This window comes from Periplaneta americana, chromosome 12 (genome assembly GCF_040183065.1).
Source record: "Periplaneta americana isolate PAMFEO1 chromosome 12, P.americana_PAMFEO1_priV1, whole genome shotgun sequence".
NCBI lineage: Eukaryota > Metazoa > Arthropoda > Insecta > Blattodea > Blattidae > Periplaneta > Periplaneta americana.
This window is the reverse complement of record NC_091128.1, coordinates 59794550-59819737: the sequence shown is the minus strand read 5'-3', so window position 1 is coordinate 59819737 and position 25188 is coordinate 59794550. Positions and strand designations below refer to the sequence as shown.

Genomic DNA, 25188 nt, shown 5'->3' with positions numbered 1-25188 from the left:
GGCAACATGAAAACTCGAATTTAAGTTGCAAGCAATAGAATATTTTAATGTACATTCATTTATAGTTACAAATTAGATAAGTTGAATTGATTATATGCATAAATACGCCAAAATAAAACAAGTTTCTGCAATAAAGCTGCTGTTACTGAAAATCTAGCATCATCTCGTGTAATCTATAATTATTTAAGCCTTATGTTGGCATAATCACGTTTCATGCAGCTGGCAACGTTGTTAAAGACGAAGTACATTTTATTCTAGTGAAATCTAGTCGTCGTTTGAAGGAATGAAATAGCCGATTTTACATATATTTGTTCATGACTGTATCTGTGAAGAGCGCATATGAATAGTGTTTTGTTTTATTAAATGGAAGGTGTAGTTTCGTTATAGTCATCGTGATGCTTGGAGTGTTCATTACTACTGGTGATTCGTTAAATAATCTGGATAAATAGCGGTGAGCTGTAAGCAGTTCTGCTGTCTACACGACACCATTAGCACGGTAGCAATATTTATCTTGTCAAAACTGGACTTTCACCTTCCTCTGATAAACAGTGATAGAAGATAGATAAACAGAACTCTCATAAGCCCAAGAGCACACCTGCCGTAAGGTTCGATTTATGCCTCTCGTGAGAATAGCGTGCTGTATTATACGACGGGCTAGAGAACCGGTTTTTGTCGGACACCGACTGTTCCGTTACCGTTATTCTCTCTTCGAGCAGGAAAATAGGTTTAGACCTACTGATATACGTGTCAGTGGTGTTACAACACTTCAACTGGGAGGAAGTGGGTATAAGCTTAGTGATCAACGTTCCACTTCTTGCATCAAAGGCCGTACAAATTACGAGAGTAGTGCTCCATATTTACATATCTCGCGTGACTTCGAGTATTCTGTATTTCGTGCTCTCGGGACAGTTAATTTTATACATACTTTGAGCATGCCTGAATCAAAACCATTTGAAAGATTGCCCAAAACAGTGATTCCAAAACATTATGATCTGCAACTCAAACCTGACTTGAAAACATTTATATTTGAAGGCCAAGAAACAGTAAAGATTGAGGTAAGTTATTGCTTAGGATCATGTGTGATTTGTTGTAAACTGAACACAATTTTATCACTTGCTCATTAGTATTTTATATCCCATGTGTTCTCCCACCCTGCTGCTTAATAATAGAAATGTAATGTCAAAAAATTTGACATTTGTATTATTTTTTCCCAGGTGAAACAACCCACAGACAAGATTATACTCAACTCTCTGGATTTAAACATCAAAAGTGCAAAGTATATTTTATTAAATGGCAACTCAATTCAACCCTTGAGTTCCAACATATCAGTTGAAGATGAGACACTTACATTATCTTTTGGTGAAATTATTCCCGTTGGCGAAGGATATCTTGAACTTCATTTCACTGGTGAACTTAATGATAAGATGAAAGGATTTTACAGAAGTAAATATGTGAGGTGAGGAAATTCGAGTGATTTATATTTTATGTTATTGTTTGTAGAATGTATTTGTGAAGATTGCAGTGTCAGAATTCTTCCAGTTATCTACGTTTCAACGACAGTTATAAGTGTAAATATAGTGATCTGATCTCATATTTTGAGAAAATCCCAAATAAGTGTCGGCCTCGGTTGCGTAGTTGGTATAGTATTGGCCTTCTGTGCTCGAGGTTGCGGGTTCGATCCCGGCCCAGGTCGATGGCATTTAAGTATGCTTAAATGCGACAAGCTCATGTCAGTAGATTTACTGGCATGTAAAAGAACTCCTGCGGGAAAAAATTCCGGCACACCGGCGCTGATATAATCTCTGCAGTTGCGAGCGTCATTAAATAAACCATAATTTTTTTTTCAAATAAGTAGACCTGTTAGCAGATGTACTTAAGTACGTACATTTGTGAGTAGCAATGAAAATTATTTTTATGGACAATTTTTACTTATTGCTTTACCTTACAGTGCTTGGTGTGCTTACTAAGATTGCAGTGAATTGTTATAATATTCAGTTCTTTAGTTATATTTGTTATTAACATTCAGTAGGATATAATTGTAGAGATGTAACCAAATAGTGTAAGTTAGCCTATACTCAATTAGAGCTAATTATAAGTTACATTTTTATTAATCTCAATGGAAAAGGAATGTAACATAATAGGTCTAGTAAATGGTCAATATTTCGTTTAGGACAAAAAGATTTCTATGATGTTACTTTAGGTAGATAAGACATTTTAGTAAGATAGGCACGTCGACGAATGAATTCTAGGCCTATATAGGCTATGTGCATAAGACAAGTTTGGGTATTTTTGGGTGAATGAGTGGAAGTGGAATGTAGGCCTAATAAATGTTATGCATTCCATCCTTCGAAGCCACTTTTTCATCTTCATTCATGATGTTTCCATTTGTTTACCTTAAACAAGAGAATCAAGTGATAAAGTGAATTAAGCCAGTATCGGTAGGTAAATTTAAATTCATAGCCTGAAAGAAAATGAAATTATATTTTAATTTTAAATACAGAATAGTAAGTACAAATGCAGTACCCAGTATATGGTCTGATTTCATACATGAAAGTGAAATGAAGGCCCTAATTTAATTTGGGAAATGTAAAAGTATGACTCAATAAAGTCAGGAGCACTAAGTTACTGTAAAATTATAAACTGTAAATTTTGTAAAGGCCTGAATAGAAGGCATACATGATTTTATGTTTGAAAGTCTCAGGAATCTTCTCTGCCACATCAATAAATTTAAAAATGCAGTTATATTGTCAGACTCCAAAGCAGCTATTCTATCAATAGTCTCTAGGCACACACCTTCATCTCAAATAGCAGAAATAACTGAAATGCTCTCTCAACTAATAACACTCAGTAAAAGAATTGTATTCCAATGGATACCATCCCATTGTGGAATCCTGGGAAACGAGAATGCGGATGCTTCAGCAAAGAAGGGCATCACTGCTACTTACAGACCTGTTACTAAATGTACATATTACTCTGTGAAAAGATTTATTAAATCTACATACTTAGACTTCAACAAACAAAATTTGATAACACAATCTCAAGGGAAAAAAATGGAACTCTCTGCATCATAATCCACAGTTAATTCCCGATTTACCACGCAAATCGTCTGTAGCTGTATTTAGATTGGCAACAGGCCATGACTGTTTGGCCAAGCATCTGCATAGAATTGGAATATATCAGTCTCCTAACTGTCCATTGTGCAACTCAAATCAAGAAATGGATTCAGAACATCTCAAAATCTGTGCGTCAGTGGCTAACCATGACAATATCTTTGAAAAATATTGGAGTGCAAGAGGTCAAATGACTTTATTGTCAAACGCCTGGCATTAGGAAACAACAACATATTTTAAAGAATTAGGCTAAAATAAAACAACCAGAAAACGAGAGAAATAACTTGTATGAAATACACTGACCTGCAAAAAAAAAAAAAAGTGGATCACTAAGTAAAAATCGAATCCTTGTCAATAAAACATCAATTTAGACAATATTATTAAACTGAGTAGGTTTTGTAACTAAGGAAAGATGTATTCGACATTTTTGGTGATGAATATGATGTTAAGAGTTCATAAAATGCCACCCCATGAGTCACTTTCTACCTCAGCACCAGACAGTGTGCTTTATGGTTTTACAACACGGTGCAGCAATAAAACCTTTTTAAGTTATAGCCTACAGTTGTGCAGTGACCACTATTGATAAATTATCAATAGACCTATGTAGGCCTAGCATATTCTCTATTACAGTGGTGGGCAAAATGAACGCAACCCGCAAGACAGGATTTAAATGGCAACTACATACTGTGGGAGGAGTTGCACTCTACAGTGCAGTGACGGATTTACAGACAGTTGCGCCACTACACTCCTACCTACCATATGTAATTAGAATAGTCCATTCACGTGATATTTAATTAATCATTTTTCAAAGCAATTTCTTGGAAATTGGGATTTATATCTGTGCATGCTATTTTCAGTTGTGCAAGGAGATGAGCATCGCTTAAGCGGGAATTGTGGCTGGACTTTATAAATTTCATTTTAGAAAACAGTTGTTCGCACTGGTAGGTTGATGAATACATACCGTCATTTCCCATAACTATGGTCCTGGAACACAACTATGGTCCACGATACAACCATTCAAAGATCATTGTAGAAGTAACATAGACCGTTCGTAGATAGCTGCAGTGACTTGAAGTCAAACTACAGTACAGCGTACATAGTACCTCGTTCATCTATATGATGAACGAGGTACTATGTTATGGAGTACAAAATTTGAATAGTTGTATCGTGGACAGTAGTTATGTTCCAGGACCATAGTTATGGGAAATGACAGTACTCATTATTTTTGAAGCAAACTGTCTAAGCAGTGGATATGTAGTACTGGACATCTTTTAAAAAATTTTAGCCCCCAGTAGACCTTCACATTCTGCTTTCAAGAAGCCATCATTCTGCAAATCCAGTACCTCTAACTGCAGTTCTGGGATAACATTTTCAATTTAAACAAGAAAAGGAGTGGCAGAAATATTGAAATCTTTCTCCATCCTTTGAAAATCGCTGAATCTGTGTTCTTTGAACTCGTATAACAGGTGATCTATTTTAAGAATGTACATATTTAAGTTCGCGTCCTGAATATTTGTAACTAATCCTAAACATGAGAAATGAAAGAACCGCCTTTCTTGTAAGTGTGATATCCTTTCGATTCATATGATTCTGCAAAAGACATTGTATCACTAATGAAGCTCCGAAGTATAGCAATCCAGTATAAACTGCCACGTACACACGCAGTATTTTCATGGAGTGGGGGAAGGGGAAGGTAGGGGGTAAGTTTGATGCTTCACTGAGGTCTGACGTCACTGCGGCAATGCCGCAGGAATGCCCACCATTGCTCTATCATAATTCAACATGTTTCTTTAGTTTCAGTTTTGAATTTGATAAGTTAAGATGCCTCTTTATTTGAGAAGACATTGCAAGACCTGTTGCATTGGTTGAGATTGGATGAATCATTCGTTATGCAACTGATAGCATCAGAGCCTCTTTTGGATGCATCCAGCATGCCCTGCGATGATTCTGTGAACTGAGTATCTATTACAGATGACCGGAATCAGGCCGTGATAGATCTCTATCCACCAGGGATGACATGTTTCTGATTCCCCTTGTCTTACGATATCTCCACACGACTGCAGTCCAAGCCAGAGATCATTTCGAAACAGTGAGAAAGGTCATTGAGAGTGAGAAAGAGTGTCAACGAAGATTCCGGGAAGCCAATTTGACCTCAAGAAGACCTACAATTTCTCCACAACTCACTTCCAACACTGGGCAGCTCAATTACAGCTTGCATATTAACACCGGAATTGGACTGTGGACCAGTGGTCAGTGGTGCTGTTCATGGATGAGTCACGATTTTGCTTTCAGTCACCTGATGGTAGAGAAAGGAAGAGAGAGAGAGTGTGGAGAAAGCATGGGAAGCGATATTCACTTTGCACCTTCTCCGAAAGAACATTGTTTGGTGGTGACTCAGTCATGATATAGGGTGATATCAGTTTTGGAGCCCCAACAGAGCTTGTTTTCTTCGATGGAGGCACTCTGAATATGCACTGACACATAGTGAAAGTGTTAACTGACGACGTAATCCCCTTTTCTCCGTTCACCAGCGAAAACTTCATCCTTATGCATGACAATGCCCATCCCTATGCTGCTCACTGCCTTCGCGACATTGGGATACCAACCGTGGACTGGCTAGCATGCAATCCAGACTTATATCATATTGAACACCTGTGGGGTATGCTCGGTCAAAGTATCCCACATCGCAACTTCGACCCCCAGAACGAAATGCGGGTAGCATTGCAGAAGTGGAATCTCATCCTTCAGAAAACGTTGCAGGATCTGGTGATCAGCATGGCGTGACGAATGGAGGTTGTCATCGCTACTAGGGTTGGTAACACACAATAAATGTACAACAACAGTTTCAGTGGCATAATCATGTGTTAATATAAGCCATTGCCTATAACTCCATGAAATGCATTACCAACACTTGAAATTTTGCATAAATTACAACTCTTTAGAACTTTAAAAAAAATGTTAAGTGATCCACTTTTTTTTTTCTGTTTGTTAGGGTATCTTAAAAATATTTTAAACATATAGTTTTAAACGTTGTTTTTAAAACTTGTTTTAACTAATGGATATTGTTTTAAACTATTTTAAACACGCCACTCTATCTACAGAGCTCTATTGTACTGTTTTGCAAACAGTCTGTTTGGGCATTATTCCAGTGGAAATCCTGCATCTCGTCTGTTTGGGCATTATTCCAGTGGAAACCCTGCATCTCGTTTTGTAATATGAAAGAATAATATTCTGCAAAATCATGACACGATTACATCTTTCTCTTTGTTATCTTTCGGGTTTCTTAAATATGATGACTGTTGAACAATAATGAAAGAGAGTGTCTGTAGTTACATTAACTTATAAATGAATAACTCAATGAAATCTTCGGTGGACTTGGTAAATGTCTCAAATGTGCATACCTGTGATTGTTTGAAAGTAACACTTTCAATGGCAATCTCTTCTAGTACATGCAGTTTACATTATTAGATCCTAATCCACAGCTAATTCCCGATTTACCATGAAAATCGTCTGTAGCTGCATTTAGATTGGCAACAGGCCATGATTGTTTGGTCAAACACCTGCATAGAATTGGGATATATCAGTCCCCTAACTGCCCATTGTGCAACTCAAACCAAGAAATGGATTCGGAACACCTCAAAATCTGTGCTTCAGTGGCTGACCATGATAATATCTTTGAAAAATATTGGAGTGCAAGAGGTCAAATGACTTTATTGTCAAACGCCTGGCATTAGAAAACAACAACATTATTAGATCCTACACATTCAGTACATTGTTGGAACTAACACTCAACTTTGAGTGTAATGCACATCATATTCGCCAGGTAGGGTGGTAATAAGTGAATAAAGTGGTTCTTCCATTAGTTTGTTGAATTTACACCCTTCCAGTAACAATGTCACATTCTTATGTAAAGAAAAAGTAGTAGTGTGTGTGTACAACTTGCTGAACAAGAACACAATGTTTAGGCTGCAGAAGGGCACATTTTGAAAAACCAATCTTCACACCAGGATGTGACTCTTTGAAATAAACATATATTTCTGCAAGATTGTTTAAATCAGCCTCATTTGTATGTGCTCTTTTGTACCACCTGTTTTTACAGTCACAATCTGTTTCTTGTCAGGCATAATTCTGCTGACACCATCATTGCAGTAAAAATTCTTCACAGTCTCAGCAGCATTTGAGTCCAAGCTCCTACTTGTTTAGGATTTGGTGATGACAAAATCCCACAGTTTTTACTAATTGCTTGGGTTTATGTATCATATACGTAGTTACTTGCACGAGGAATTTCTTTTCTCTATTCTTCTGATACTCCAGTCTTTTGGAACTTCTGTAACCTTCTCACTTCAACACACCAGTTTTATCTGCACTGTACCTGAATTCCTTAAATGAGGAAATTTAATCTTTCCATCACGAGGGTACTCTTTGTTGATGTTTAATCTGATATTGTAAACTTAAAAAAAAATAGCCACTGCTTGTCAAAATTTAGTATCATTGTAGAGTCCACTAGCTTACATATAACACTTGTTGTGTTATTGACAATTATCATCATGTACTCTTTCATGGAGTAAACTCGATCTACCTTTTTAAGTTGCTTCTTAAATACCCAAAGTCCTTGTTGCAGGATAGAAAAGAATGAATGACCCCTCTCAGGAAAGTATTGTGTAATCTCTTTTAAGTCGTTTTAATGCTGTCAGACCTAGACACATTCTTATCACAGTATGGTCATTGCGGGCAGAGAATGGAACTAAGTCACTGACTTTGTGCGTTTCTTTTGAGCACACTCAATAGCTTTGTCTTATTTCTCCCACAAAGAGAAGAGTGACTTAATTCCTTTCTATACCAAATGATCGGGTTTGGCCATAGTAGATAATTGACTTTTTTTACTTAGTTCCTTCTAAAATAGGTACACAATTCAATTAGGTAGCCTATATCATAAGTAGAAATAGTCAAATTTCACCACTCATGAAATCGGGAAAATTTTTAAATGTGTAAAAAGTGGTGTTAAACATGTTTTACCTTTGTTCCATTCATATTTTTGTTGGTTAGGACTCGCGAAAAATGGTAAAATTACTGGAATTCACAAATTTTAACGTATTATTATATTTATTTACGAATTTTAACATATTGCATTTATTCACAAATTTTAAAATATTATTATTTATTTATTTATTTAATCTGACAGGATTAAGGCCATGAGGTCTTCTCTTCCATCCTACCAGATAGCACATATAAATACAAAAAAGAAATACAAACACTGATGAAAATAATACATATTAAATTAAAGCCCTATAGAGGGTCAACAGAGTCAAAAGAACACTATAGAGCTCTCATCGAGCTAATACAAGAAAAAAAAAAAGAAAGAAAAACAGAGATAGCAATGATGATAGTGATAACTAATAATAATAATAATAATAATAATAATAATAATAATAATAATAATAATAATAATAATAAATACATTACACGTTAATTGTCAATTTTACAACAGCATAGTTACAATATTTACTACGTCATTGGTTAAGGCGAAGTTGCGCAACCTGACAGGTGTTCAACAAGCAATTCCATGAACTAGAATGTGATTTTTTAATTTAAATTTGAATTTTGTTATTGTCTGACAGTCTCTGACATGGTCAGGGAGGGAATTCCAGAGGAGTGGAATCGATATGCTGAAAGATGATGAGTAGAAGGATGTTCTGTGCAGAGGAATAGAGAGAAGGTACATGTTCCGGGTTCGAGGTACGGTAGTGAAAGAAACAAAACGAGATGCTAGGTAAGAAGGTGTGGAGGTGTTGATGATTTTAAATAGTAATAAGAGGGAGTTGAAGAATCTTCTTTCTTTAAGTGGATTCCAAGATAATTCTAGTATAACGTATATATATTCACAATTTTTTTTTATAAATTGCTCAAAATTTGGAGAATTCAAAATTAGCTGTAATGAAGAATGCAACAAGTATTATGTTCACTAAATTAGAAAGTATGATGTTGGAAGACCTCACCCGAAAATTTTTCGAACCTTTATCAGAACTGTTTTGTAGGCAGAACGTCTTTCTTGAACATGAATGCAGTAGAGAGTAATCTCAGGCCTCTGGTTGCTAAAGTGCCAGGCCTAAAGCAATTTCTTCTGATACTGCAGTTCATGCAAACTGTGAACTGAAAGACTCAGTCAGGAAGAATCCTACCCTTTCTGTTGCCGAAGGCCTGGAGGCCTTAAGAGAAAATTACAGGAAATTAGTGGATGGAATATAGGTTCCAACTTCAAATGAAGCCTGTGGATGCATTTTTTTTTTATTAATTTTCTTGTATACTTACAAATCGCAGAACCGACCTTACAATGACAAACTTAGAACTGCTGTCATTTGCTTTTGTCACATCAGTGGCCTTTTCCCATTTTTTTTGTGAATCCAATGCATTCATTAGGGATATGGTAGTAAAAAATATAACATTACTACATTAAACTCACCATGGTGGTCCAGTAGGTAGAGTGCTGGACTCAATCCTGTGGACCCAGGTTCGATTCTGGCATACTCCTGATTTAAGACTGTATTGGACAAGCCGGTGGTCCAGGTAACACAGGGCTTTTCTCTGGGAGCTCCAGTTCCCCTGTGGAATCTCAACAAATCTCCATCATCATTTCATCTTATCACCTGTGTAACATAGACCAGCTTCCTATGACACATCCTGGGTAACGACTTTTGGTGAAATGGGATACACAAATGGCTTGTTATGTGTGAATGACAAACATCAATTTGCTCATCTTTAGTAAAAAAAAGGTAAAGAAAAGAAACATTACCATGATTCCTGTTTCATCCAAAAATTTTCATTGTCATTTAAGAATTATATCAATTTATTGAAGAAATTTTACCCTTATTACCTAAGAATTTGAGAGTATTAAAAAAAAAAATGACTGTCTCTAATCATAAGACAGGACTTTAAATTTTGTAGTAAAGTGTTTATATTTTTAAAATAAATGACAAAGTAAAATAAATTATTTTATATATAGTATTGCAGACTGAAAGCTAAACACATCATAAAATTCAAAGACAAATTCATTTCAGGGATTGTTGTTTTAAAGTAAGATATGATGAGAATATTAAAATAACAAAATTTTATTTTGTATTGCTATGTCTACAAAAATTGATGTACAAATTGTGTTGGAATTGTGTGAAAACTCTCTATTTTTAAGACTCTGTAGACATAAATTGCCTCCCGATTATAGTGGTGTTGCATATCGCAATTCTTTTAACTCTTGCTTATATATTTGTATTATGAATGAACATTTTCTTTTGAATGGGTTTTTATTCATTCTTATTTCAGTACTATAATGAAGATTCTTTCTAACTAAACACAGCCAACTTTGTTACAGATATATTTTTGTTTCCAGTTACTGTTTGTAATTTGGGATACAGAGAAGACAGTAATATTTGTATCCAGTATACGAGTATTCTGGCTAAATCGTGATACTTTGACAAAATGTAGTAGACACCGACACCATTTGTGTTACACTTCCTTTCCATTTCAGTGTGATACACTTCCACTGCCATGAACTTACAGTGCATGCCATCTGTTATAGAATAGAACAAATATATTGATTATAGTTCTCGTCACACGTTAAAAAGTGTTAACACAACACAGAAATATCTAAATAATCACATTAAACATTCAAATAAATATAATTCAACTAGAGTTTACAAACTAAAATGCAATAGTTGCCCACATTTTTACATAGGACAAACAGGAAGATCCTTTCATACAAGATATAATGAACATATTAAAGCTATAACCAAACCCTACATCACATCAAATTACACAGAACACATTATCAACAATAATCATGACTACAATAATATAGAAACAGATATGGAAATTTTACACATCACACCAAAAAGTTCACAATTAAACATCTTAGAACAATACGAAATATATAAACATACAATAACACAACCTCAACATATATTTAATACACAATATTCGATGTCATGATACGTCATAACACACAAACAACCAGCTCCCACCATAAGAGCAACACACCCCCACTCCTACAACCGACAAATGCACATCGCAGAATTCAAGATCACCAGTAGTTCAGGAGACACTGATGAAGATGTAACATCACGTCGAAACTGGCCGTCTGTCCAAGGTATATTACCTTTTTAAAAAATTTTAACACTTTTTAACGTGTGACTGAACAATTTTATGTTTTTAACAGAACAAATATAGTACCTTTACCATCTTATACCCAAACTACAACTTTGTGTTGTATAATTTTAAAGATTGTAATTATATAAGAGCAGATATTCTCATACTGACATTTCATTGTTACATGCCACTTATCCTTTATATTATAAGTAACTCTGCCAGGTTAAATAAAGCCATTATTATTATTATTATTATTATTATTATTATTATTATTATTATTATTATTATTATTATTAAGTGGTTGCATGAAAAATACTAGCACTGCAAAGAAAAATTCATCTTTGTGCTATTCTAGATATCTTACTGAAGTATAATATAGTTGGAATCTCCTGGTAGAGGGGCAGAGAAGGCCTGACGGCCTTGGTAAATACTAATACTAATACTATAATTTTCTGCAGTATATAATTTTCGGTAAGACATGTATTTATGTATTGTTTTATAGGTTTTTTGTTCCAATATAGGGAATGGTTAGTTTTTATTACGATAATTTTCTGGGTGATTGATATTTCATTACATGTTACTGGTGATTGGGATTCAGACTGGCTGGTGATGGAAGTGAGCCTTTGACATCATATGCCGCAGTGACGCAGCTATGCACTACACATGCACGTCGCATGTTTCCTTGCTGGGATGAACCAACCCTAAAGGCCACATTTGATATCACCGTTAGAGTGGACTCAAGTGCTGCAGTAGCACTGTCAAACATGGTAAGCCAAATGTTCATCATCATTTCCCTTGTCTACTTACAGTCAAGATGGAGAGGAACGTTATGCTGGTGTCACTCAGTTTGAAGCTACAGATGCTAGACGTTGTTTTCCTTGTTGGGATGAACCTGCCATCAAAGCAACATTTGATATAACTCTGATTGTTCCTGAGAGCAAAGTTGCTTTGTCCAACATGGTGAGTAGAGTGAAAAGAAGGAAATATATGTCATTTCTTCATGTGTAATGTATTTTATTTTCTGTTTGTGGCATCTTCCTGTACATTCATTTTATAAGGTGATTATAATTAAACTGTGCGTACTTAACTAGTACTGACTGGCTTTTAAGGAACCCGGAGGTTCATTGCCGCCCTCAGATAAGCCCGCTATTGGTCCCTATCCTGAGCAAGATTAATCCATTCTCTATCATCATATCCCACCTCCCTCAAATCCATTTTAATATCTTCCCATCTATGTCTCGGCCTCCCTAAAGGTCTTTTTCCCTCCGTCCTCCCAGCATTTCTGGATTCTGGATTCGCTCATACGTGCTACATGCCCTGACCATCTCAAACGTCTGGATTTAATGTTCGTAATTATGTCAGGTGAAGAATACAATGCGTGCAGTTCTGTGTTGTGTAACTTTCTCCATTCTTCTGTAACTTCATCCCTCTTAGCCCCAAATATTGTCCTAAGAACCTTATTCTCAAACACCATTAACCTATGTTCCTCTCTCAAAGTGAGAGTCCAAGTTTCACAACTATAAAGAACAACCAGTAATATAACTGTTTTATAAATTCTAACTTTCAGATTTTTTGACAGCAGACTGGATGATAAAAGCTTCTCAATCGAATAATAACAGGCATTTCCCATATTTATTGTGTGTTTAATTTCCTCCCGAGTATCATTTATATTTGTTATTGTTGCTCCCAGATATTTGAACTTCTCTACCCTTCGAAAGATAAATTTCCAATTTTTATATTTCCATTTCGTACAATATTCTCGTCACGAGACATAATCATATACTTTGTTTTTCGGGATTTACTTCCAAACCTACCTCTTTACTTGCTTCCAGTAAAATTCCCGTGTTTTCCCTAAACGTTTGTGGATTTTCTCCTAACATACTCATGTCATCCGCATAGACAAGCAGCTCATGTAACCCGTTCAATGCCAAACCCTCTCTGTTATCCTGGACTTTCCTAATGGCATACTCTAGAGCAAAGTTAAAAAGTAAAGGTGATAGTGCATCTCCTTGCTTTAGCCCACAGTGAATTGGAGACGCATCTGACAGAAAACTTAACTAGTTCTGGATGAAATATTAATCACTGGATCATGAAATTTAATGTGAACATTTTGAAGGGCATGCAGAAGAGAAATTATAAGCAGACAATTCTGTTGAAGAACATTCCATAACACTTCTGCCCAAAGAATTTCTTTCCATGTAGATCTAGGATCACAGATTGGCATAGCATTAGGACCCATGCAGTAAAGTTTACATGTCACTGTTACACTGTTGCCCTTAGACTTCTGTTCCATCTCTTTAAAGAAAAATGGTCAATGGTAAGATTAACCATTAAGCTATAAAACCCTAACTCGTTCACTATGCAGAGGAACTTCATGACTCTCTCATGATTTCCAAATTCGACAATTTTGAATGTTCATTCCACCACCACGAGAAAGAATGCTTCATCACTCCACAGGATACTCCAAGCTCAGGAGGCATTAACGAAAATTGAAATCGACATGCCGTGTTAACTGCTGCACAATGTGTAACCACAATAATTATGAAGTGCTTAGTCTAGACTTTCCTCTTAACTAAATTTGGTAGCCTTGGGTCAGTAGTTCTCAATCTAAAGCTAGTCGAGAAGGGACAATTTAATTACAATCACCTCGTTTATTTGCATAGCTGAATCAAAACGTGACAGAAATGTTGTTCTTTATACACAAGTCTGAGAATGTAAATTATGTAATTTTTTTTATAAACTGTTTTAAGATATAATTCTTCGGTTTCTTGGTAAAAGTGACCAAGTCACATTGAAGGCTTCCAGGCATTATGAAAATTTAAGACATAATTTTATATTAAAAAGTAATAATATAGCACATTTATCTTCAAAATAACTATTTACTAACGTCTTAAAGAAGTACAGTTATCTGTGGATGGATCATTAAACCTTTAAATGCCTTTTCCCAACAATTTTGCATTTTGGACTTGGTCACTTTTTACCAAGAAACCGACATGGATCATATGAGGAGACAAAGAGGAAGGCAGAAAATAGGAAAGATTGAAAAAAGCTGGGTTTGCAATGAAAGACCTGCCCTTGGGCAGAACACTGAATGAATGAATGAATTAGAAAGTGTTACCAATAAATAATACTTTATAACAAAGTTTTTCTACAAATCTATATTGGATTGTATATATTAAAAAAGTTTCGTTTAGACTCTACATCCTAGAAATAATAAGAAAAGAGGCGAAAATGAGCATAAGAAAAGTCTTAACAGATACGCATAATGATTTGTGTAGGTTGTTGTGAATGTTAGAATACTTGCCTTAGCTCCAATCCCATTGGCTACTTGTCCCACACTGGTCACACCATCACACCGAAGGGACTTCGATAATTTTGAAGTGACATAACCTGAAAGAAGAAATAACATGTTAGCACAAAACAATAGGAAGACCTATCACTAAGCAGTAGTTCATGAAATACAGTATATCCACTCCAACGGCTTGGTTGTGCATTGATCTTTTGTGTACAGTGCTATATGTCATCAGAACTCGAACCCAAAACTTAAATCTGCATGCTTTTAATGTATGAGTGCACTTGAGCTTTTTTTGTAATGATCGTCAAAAGGAAAAATGGGCCATTTCTGAGTTCTTGAAGTTCATAGTACAGATTCACGCAATTGGTCATTATTTGTTCATTGTAAGAAGGCAAGGAACACAAACTCTTCCAGGATGTGTTTCATGTTGAGATAGATTTTCATTGAAAATTCGTAAATTCCAGAAGTATTTGTGATTTGCAAAATGGTGTTTGTTATGTGTCAGTAGTGCTTTAGAACATCTTCACAAATTTTTGTCGCATTTTCTTTCTTCCATTGAGCTTGTCATAGGGTGACCATTTTAGATGGACAGTCTTCAACATGCGCCCCCCTCCCCCCCCACACACACACAAAATTGTTTACAACAAATGTTTATTGTGTAATGTTTGTTGCTTTGTAAAGCAGGTAGAAAATTAGTTTTTGCGCAGTCTGTTACAGCCATCTTGTGTGATATGTCTCTTTCATTTTATTCAGTAATTGTTATTTTTAGTTAAATTTTTTTTTTTTTTTTAAGTTTGCTGTAGGAAGTAGTGTTGGTGATTTATTTTCTTCTTTTAATGGCTTAATTGGTAAGAAATTTGGATAACTTTGTGATTAGGATAAGTAGAAAACGAAACAGACTGTAGAAATGCAATAAGTTCAAGTAAGTAATGTTGTTTGGAGCAGACAACTAGCAGTACTAAAAGGACAAGTATGTTGATCATCTAATAACGAAGTGCAAGTGATAAACAACTGTGCAGAAGAAAATGATGACTGTATCCTCTCAGGTCAGAAATATTTTAAACTACCTTACATTGTCTTTGATCCTAATTGTGTCATGCTTAAAGATAGGTTTGAGCTTAGTTTTCAAATATTACGTTGGCCATTTTAGTCTAGAATAGTCTTTCCGAAATCTGCAATAGAGTTGGTTGCATAACAAGAAGTTTTCGATCTGAATGATATGGAATCCAAGAAGGGTAAATGACCTTGTGATTCTGTTTCCATGATGAATTGAATATTCAGAGCTGACTGTTGATGTAATTTTGAAATAGATTTAGTTTCTCCAAACTGTGTGGCCAAACTGTATGTATGTGTCATCAACATATCGAAACCAGCAACTGGGTTTATGGGTTTATATTTAACTTGACTGATAACTGAATTTTCGAAATGTTCCATGTAGATATTGGTTATAATATATAATAAGAGATAAATGAGAACCCATAGCTACACCACTTGTAATTTTCATTAAATTAAAAAAAAGACGACATCAAGACATAATGAAATAATTATATTAGGGTCGTAAATGTTTTCCAATAATTTTATGATTTTCTGTAGGGAATAATGAGATCCTAGTAGGTCTGACTGTTCTAGTTTTAGTTTACTTAATGTTTCAGTGAATGAGTGTGAATTTTTCACATGATATGGTGAGTTACCTATATGTATTTTGAGTATATTCGACAGGACATGGTGGAATACTCAAAAGCTTAATTCTGATCACTGTCACCATGAAAGCCTAAAAACCCATATAATATAGGCTATGTTTCAAGTTACAATAGACATAACAGTACAAATGCTGTGTTGCTGATTCATGCTCCAGCATGTATTTATTGTTGTTTATCACTGATCGTAATCCTACACTTTTGCTTTGCTATCTCCTGCACTCCTGAGTGTTATTTACATTTAGATAAGAGTCACGTGAGGAGGAAAGTACTATTTAATAATGGCATGATGAAACTGTAAACTTGAACAAGAAAAGCACTGTTCTGAATCATATATTGAACTTCAGTTCAGTTGTTCAGCTTCTATAATGTCCTCATGGAATGGAGTACTGGGAGGCATGCCACAATAAGAAACATTGCAATACAAGTGTAATAAAAAAAATCGCTCTCCAATACACATTGGTTTGCTGGGCTGAGGTAGTAAATGCTCTAAAACAAAATTATAGCGACCTTTGCAAGAAATTATTAAAAACGCACATCTTTCCTTGGTCAAAGCAAAAGATCGTAGTCTCCTTCAAAAGAAATCCTTTCATTTTATATTTGCCCTTTAGATGATAGATTCGGTGCTACAGATGTTGGTAAAAATCAGATGTTTTTCAACGTCAGATGCAGTGCTACAGATGTTTGTCAGCAAAGTTCTTCAAACACGAGAACTTGATATACTAGATGCAATGAGAGGAGCTAAGATATTGGCTTGTCTTTTCGAGGACTGGACTAGGATGGATCCTGGCAGGCTTGCTTTGGCTCTATATATGCCATGAGTGTCCAAGTTCGACAGGTGGTCTGGGTGGCATTCATGAATCTGATGTTGGCAGTTGGGTCATCCTACCTCAGCCCTAACAGCCAGGTCCTAACCTCTACTTGATATGCTCCAGGGCCTGGAGCCCTAAGCTCTTCCCACATGAACATCATAAACCCATACAACCCACAAGACTTCACTCCAGTCTGTTTTTAACTCTTGCAGATGACAGATGAAATGAAGGGAAGGTGGAAAGTGTTTGTGAAATGATAGAGGGAAATGGGAGTGCCCCCAAAAATAATTTCTGGAATTTCTCTTTGTCCACCACAAATTCAATCACAACCTGGCCAGGGATCGAACCTGGCCATAGACGTGGCAAGGTAAGACCTTAACGCCAATGTCTTTTGCTTATGAAAAAGAAATTTGTGAAAATATACCAGTAGAAAGGAGGGAGGTGTCTAGACTGGTAAATGATTCGAAATCACACTATTTTGACACCAAAGATGAACTAAAAATTTATATTATCCTCTACTGGATGTAATGACTTCTGGAATTTGACTTATGGTATGAGCAGGTAACTGTTAATATTGTGATACTTACGGGAAAGCGTCTGTCTTTAAACACAGAGTGTCAAGATTTTATTGATGATCAGGATCACTAATAATGTTACAACAGTGAATAGATTCCCTTATGCTGTATGTTGAACAAGAAATGACTGTAGATGTTAATGATGTTATCGAGTTATTAATATTTTTTTGTTAGGCCAGATTATTAACTGTGTTCTGTATTGTCAAAAAATATAGGGCCTATAATCCTATGTGCAGTTTTAGCACACCATACGCCAACTTTCTCATCATGTAAAAGAGTTTCATGAATGAGATGAGGATTTTCTTTACTACACAATATCTATTGTTTTGCGTTATAAAATGGCCATGTAAGTGAAACCATGCTTCATCTGTGAAAATAATTACTGTAGGATCCACAATGCCATCAGCAACACTTTGTAAAACCCAGTTACAAAAATTCACACGACTCACATTATCTTTAGGCTGTAATTCATGCACTGTTGTCACTGTGGGGGCTTAAATTTAAGAATTTTAGTGGCTCTAAATGCTGTGGTTTTCAAAACACCCATTTCTTGTAAGAGACGGTGGAGAGATTTTCGAGGAGATGTTCTAACCTATCTCATCGAGTTTTTCCTCAATAAGTACACTTGGATTTCTCATTCCACGTGTATTCAGAACTGACCCTGTTTCTTTAAACTTTTTTACGAGGTTTAATATAATCTTCCTATGTGTAAGGGAATATTAGGAAATTGCATTGGAAAATGTCGTTGCACTGTTCCACAATTCTTCGCTATCAAATAACACTCAACAAGATAAATCCTTTGTTGTAATGTAAACTATTGTGGTGCCATATTAAGCCACAATCTTCATCAATCTTCAACTAAGACGTACATACATCAATACAAACGTCAACCGAGGTCATAGGCAACTGAACCAGCAGCTGTCAGTTGCAATGTGACCCTGTGCTGTGTCCTTGAAGGCAGGGACAGAGAGAAAAAGACTGTAGCATGCCACTGTAGCAGACCCCATTCACTGGGAATCACAAGCTCTGATGCTGGATCTGCTTGCCATCGAGTGCTATAGAGAATGTCATAGACCACTCTGTAGCTCTCTTTTCTTTTCATTGTAGAACTTTTATATTGCTGTTTCCATTAAAACTGAAACGACTATACTTCTGAATGGTTTTGATCAAGCCGGGCTTGTGCAATTATTATTTAGACTGAACAACTCAGGATGGTTTCAGTTTACCTAATCTCCAGATGAATTTATTAACATGATTGGCAACAACTTCTCTTCCTTTTATAAGACATGTTTTACTTTCTCTACATTTAAAACCAGTTCTTTCTTGATCTTACCTCGAAAACCTTCATAATTAGTTTATCTCCCATTACTTGCATAACATTTCTCTCAATTGGATATTTTCCTTCATTGTAAAATCATGAAATTCTTCAGTGATGTATATATAATGCAGTAATTAAATTTCAGTACACTGTGTTTTTTGACATAAATACATCTACATCGAAGGTCATTAGAGAAATCCCTATGATAGGACCAGGTAACGGAATCAGAGAATGAATGTGTAAGGTTTGTAGGTAATATGCCAGATGTCCTCATCACTTTCCATCGTAAGATTCGTGTGTAACATGCCAGAGGTCCTCATCACTTTCCATTGGTCTGTCTCACTCCATTCTGTAAATAGTGTGACTCATGGCTTTTCACATTGTCCATCTCTCTCCATTCTTTATTTAATTATTGTCTTATCTCCTGAGTCCTGAGATATTTGTTGTTTTATTTTTAAACATCAATATAATTCTACACTTCAAGAAAAAGTCACTGACATGAGGAAAAATGCTGAAAAAATTCTGCAGGTATATTATACTATACTTCGGGGATCTGCACATACAGCTTATATCATAATCATGTATGAAATATAATAAAGTATACTATATTCTCAGGACTAAGGAGGATAGGACGTATTTGGACTGTTATGGTTCGTCCTTCCTTGTCTGTTTGTACAGTTGAAATATTTTCACCACTAATCCATGAAACTGTATTCACACTACCTAAATTGTACACTCCTGAAGTTAGCTCCGTTGCTTTGGAACAGAGTACACTTTGGGTATCCTCTGACATTAGTTTCTTTAAGATGTTATGATATTCATTTTAAATAATTCTTCTGTTCTGTCAGGAATAAGTTCATGCTTCAGGAGACATTGCCATTATATTACAGTTTATATATATATATATATATATATATATATATATATATATGGTACCCTACATGGAATAAGGAAATAGCTTATTTTAATGACACAAATAAAGATGCAATATATTTCAATAATGACATGATTTTCAGAAATGATCTAAGTAGGATTACTGCCCTCTCTCTCTTCACAACTCTGAGACAAGAACAGTTAGTCAGTTTAGCATGTTTCACATTGTATTATATCTAGACATTTTTGAAGAATCTCTTGTTAGGGATAATAATAATAATAATAATAATAATAATAATAATAATAATAATAATAATAATAATTATTATTATTATTATTATGTCTCGTGACCAGAACATATTATGGGAAATATAAAAATTGGAAATTTATCCTTTGAAGAGGTGAAAAGATTGAAATGTCTTGGAGCAACAGTAACAAAATATAAATGATACTTGGGAGAAAATTAAACACAGAATAAATATGGGAAATGCCTTTTATTATTTGGTTTTGAAGCTTTTGTCATCCAATCTGCTCTCAAAAAAGCTGGAAGTTTGAATTTATAAAACAATTATATTACCAGTTGTCTGTATGGTTGTAAAACTTGGATTCTTTGAGAGAGGAACAGAGGCTAAGGGTGTTTGAGAATAAGGTGCTTAGAAAAATATTTAGGGCTAAGAGGGATGAAGTTACAGGAGAATGGAGAAAGTTACACAATGCAGAACTGCGTGCATTGTATTCTTCATCTGACATAATTATAATAATAATAATAATAATAATAATAAATAATAATAATAATAAATAATAAATAATAAAATAAGCCCAATGGATCCCATTAAGGGCTAGAGCCTCCTGCCTCCTGCTGGGGAGGGGGAGCTCATGGTTTTAGCACCTATGGTGAGCTACTCCACGTGAGCTTGATTACTACATAGTTTGCTCTTTGACTTTTGGGGCGGTTTGTGTCGGGTTTAAGTTTTTTGCACATGCATTGTTTTTGCTATAGTTTACACAGTGCATTTCACTTTCCACACTTTTGATCCTGGCTTCTTTGGCTATTTTTATTAATTTTACACTTAAACACTACACTTTTATTAATTGTTCTTTCTTCTCAGTTCATGCCTCAGCACTTTTCATGTTGCCCAGTCGCAGACAGCTCAGGACCAGTGTGCCTCGCTTCCCGTGCCAGTGTGTATGCCCATCTCTTTTTCAGTCTGCCTCGTGCCCTCTTCCCTTCGTAAGGGTCCCACATCGTTGCTAGATGAACCCATTTGCTGCACCACGTGACCAATCCACTTCCACTTCATCTCCCAGCCATGCTGCTCGACACTCTTGGAGTCAAATATCCTTCGCAGTTCCCTGTTGGAGATGCCGTCCCTCCAGGTTAAGGCTAGTTCACAATAAACTGGGAATGGAAACGACAACGAGAACGAGAAAGGAAATAATGTTATATACATGCATTTTAAAATTTTTTCCGTTCTCGTTCTCATTGTCGTTTCCATTCCTGGTTTATTGTGAACCAGCCTTTACTCCTAGAATCTTCCTCTCCATTTTCCTCTGGCAAGAGTCTATGACATAATTAGGAACGTTAAATCCAAACATTTGAGATGAACAGGGCATGAAGCACATATGAGCGAATCCAGAAATGCATATAGTGTGTTAGTTGGGAGGCCGGAGGGAAAAGACCTTTGGGGAGACCAAGACGTAAATGGGAGGATAATATTAATATGAATTTGAGGGAGGTGGGATATGATGCTAGGGACTAGATTAATCTTACATAGAATAGGGAGTGATGGTGGGCTAATGTGAGGGCGGCAATGAACCTCCAGGTTCTCTGAAAGCTATTTGTAAGTATCATTATTATTATTATTATTATTATTATTATTATTATTATTATTATTATTATTATTATTTCTTTCATTGTAAAATCATTAAATTCTTTTCAAAAAGATTAGAGATATATATGTGAATGTATACAGTTGAACCTGACTTAAGGTATGGTCACACGTCGATACTTTTGCAGTGCTCCAGTACAAAAAACTGCGCACCTCTCGTACTGCGATGTGTGAACAACGGTGCAACGCGAAAAGTAGCGGCTGCCGAACCTGCTGCCCGCTACTTTTTCATGCTGGGCGCAGCTTAGAAGTAGTGACGTGTGAACGGGGTTCTCAGGGTCGCAGGCACAGCATTTTTTATATCGGTTTTGTTGAAACTTTTGCTGCGGTTGCGACCAGTGTTGCCACCCAAATGTGCCAATGATACTTTTATTGTTTGGATATATTTTAATGTTAGATGTGATGAAAATAAATTATTTGTAACAGTTACTAAATGTACAACACAGTCTGAGTATATTTGCTGACGATATAATTCATTTTTTTTTAATTTTCCGTAGTGTACTTTCAAACAGAAGGGTTGCCAACATTGATTACGTGAATATGCTGTTGGTTATAATTTAAGTATATAGGCGTTTTTAAAAACTTTATAGTAAAAATAATGCCAATTTCTGAATACTGGTTAGGTCAGAAAAGCAAATAATAGATAAGTAAGCTTTCGCATGAGTTTCTTAATAATGCGAACATAACCACAAAATGTATATTGAGAAGTCAACACGGAGATGGAAACCTGCAGCAAGATTGCAGCTGCAAAAGTAGCGCCTTGTGTGTGAACAGACTCGCAACCTCCAGTTGCAACTTTTGCTGCACTCGGGTTGCGCAGCACGAAAAGTAGCATGCAGCACGCTACTTTAGGCTTACGTGTGAACACGACACGCAACTTTTGCAGCTGCAGTACAAAAGTTGCACAGCAAAAGTAGCGACGTGTGACTGTACCTTTATGCTTATATCAAGAGAAGGAGAAAAGACTACTTGTAACTCAGAATTACTTAGAAATCAGATTTAGATATTTTTTACTGAAAAACAAATACAATGGGCCTACATGTGTAGCAAACAACAAAGATACTATATTAAAAGAGAAAATGCCGTACAGTATTACTGTTTTGAATCTGATCTTGCCTCAAAGAAATCAGATAATTTGGTTTGTTTCACTTTTCTTGCATTAAGTGTATACATCTTATTTTGCAAACTTATTAATGAGCTTTTTGACTACAACTTTTCGCATTGATGTAATGCCTACAAACATCGATTACACTTGAATCTTCACTTAGTTTAGGTGTTTCAAGATTAAAGTCGTCATCTCCATCACTGTCACTGTCGCTTGAAGCTGATCCACTTTCTTGATCACCACCGCGTTGTTTATCTCCTCATCCTGTAGTTCCCTACACACAGCCAGATTATCATCAAAATGCACAGAAGTATTGAAATCTGCACCCTTCTGTAGAGCTAGCTCATTGCCAGACTCAACTTCTTCATCATCATCATCATCATCATCATCATCATCATCATCATCATCATCATCATCATCATCATCATCACCATCACCATCACCATCATCATAGGTAGCTCCTTCCAATTTATAGAAACAGTTGTTGACTGTGGAGGATGACACCTGCTTCCAGACAGCCAAAATAAATTCCATGGCTTGTAGTAACTTAATTGAGAGATTTTCATTTCCTGCATCAGTCAGTGTTATTCAATGTAGAACCATAATCCACTTTGAAATTTGCAATGATGCCCAAATCAAGGGGATGTAGAACTCTGGTACAGTTAGAAGGGAGAAATTCCACTCGAACATTTTCCAAAACTATTTGAGGTGAATGTGCTGCTCATTGATCCATAAGAAGAAGGATCTTATTCAATTTCTTTTTCTTTCTAAAGTTCAGTTCCTTTAACCACTGTTTCATTAAAATCATAGTCCAAGAATTTCTATTGGGTTCATATTCCGTAGGTTTTGTTTTCACACCCTTAAAACATCTCTGATTCTTAGATTTTCCTATCACAAGTGGGGGAAGTTTGTCAGATACATCTACATTGGTGGCGAGAAGAACTGCTACGCGAATTTTACTTTTCTTCCCTCCATGGCCACCCTTTCCAGCTAATGTTTTATTAGGAAGAAGATTGTAGAATAGGCCTGTCTCGTCACAGTTGTAGATGTTTTGAGGCTGATAATCACTTATAATACCCAGCAAAACCTCTTCATTTCAGTGTTGCATCATAACTTCATCCATAGCTTTTGATTCACCGCAAATTGTTCTCGCTTGACGAGCTTTAAATCCTTACAACCATCCTGATGAAGCCTTGAAATCAGCAGTGATAGCTCATAATTTTAGCTAAATCTATCGCCTTTGCTTTCAGCATGTCGCCAATGATTGATAGATTGCAGCCCTTTTTTTGCTGGAACCATGTGAAAAGTGCCTTTTCCAAATCTACGTATCTCCCTTGCTGGCAACTGCATTTTGTTGATTTTGCACGCAATTTTAAACACTCATCCAAAATAGCGTTTCTTTTACTGATGACTGTACATAGTGTGATATAAGAAATTGCTAAGTGTGAAGCAATTTCAGTTTTTTTTATCGCCCACCTCTCATATGAATTTTACTTTCTGATCTATACTTCGTTCCATAATGACTGACAGGAGAAGTAAACATTATCGGCAGAGAAGAGAGAACTATAATTGCTTTATAACCTATGGCAGAGGTCTCATTCCACGCTTGACTTGAAGTTGGGCGTCTGAAGCATTCTACCTCCCATCCATTTCAAGTCAAGCATGGAATGAGACCTCTGCTGTTGGTTGAATAGCAATTATAGTTCTCTCCTCCTCTGCTGGCAATGTTTACTTCTCTTGTCAGACATTATGGAACGAAGTATAGTGTATAGCTTTTTCTTTTTCTGTTCTCCCTGGCTGATCGAAGGCAGCTGAATGACAACCACTGTTCAACAATATACACTTGATGCTGGAAGTTTTTATCTTGTACTCTTTACTTTTTGATTGTTCTCACAAAAGAAATTCTCATATTCTAAACAAAAGTGTCAACACATCTCTTTGTATTTTGTTTCTGCGCCGAAAGCTGCCTGCTCTTCTTGCATTCTTTGTCTTTTTTTTTCCACGCCGAAAGCCACTCACTATACTTGCACTCTTTGTCTTTTGTTTTCCCTCGGAAAGCCGCCTGCTCTGCTTGCACTCTTTGTCTTTTGTTTCTCCGCTGAAAGCCGCCAGCTCTAATTGCAATCTTTGTCTTTATTTTCACGCCGAAAACCGCCACTCGACTTGCATCTACGTCAACAGATATAAGGAAAATTCACCCAGAGTTTCTTTTAAAATAGCATAATGTGCTTATTACAGTTTCGCAGAACTCAATTGTATTTCACTGAAATTTGATACATATAACCTCGAATTACGTATAGATAAGGTTTAATTAACATGTATTTAAATGTAATTTTGCCGGGACCTACAAAAGTGTACGTATAAATACAAATTACATA

At 35.9% G+C, this 25188-nt stretch overlaps 1 protein-coding gene across 2 annotated transcripts in view; it reads left to right on the top strand.

Moving 5' to 3' along the window:
* The first annotated feature begins 219 nt into the window (after nucleotides 1–219).
* The window catches only part of Psa (puromycin-sensitive aminopeptidase), a 105966-nt gene continuing 80997 nt past the window's right edge, over nucleotides 220–25188 (top strand). The window contains exons 1-3 of one of the 2 annotated variants that reach the window (XM_069841417.1): nucleotides 220–1055; nucleotides 1215–1456; nucleotides 11845–12013. In XM_069841417.1, coding sequence (XP_069697518.1) covers nucleotides 615–1055; nucleotides 1215–1456; nucleotides 11845–12013 — 852 coding nt within the window. In that variant the 5' untranslated portion in view covers nucleotides 220–614. Of the gene's footprint in view, nucleotides 1056–1214; nucleotides 1457–11844; nucleotides 12014–12055; nucleotides 12207–25188 lie in introns of both variants that reach the window. The other variant, XM_069841418.1, reaches the window with a different exon arrangement.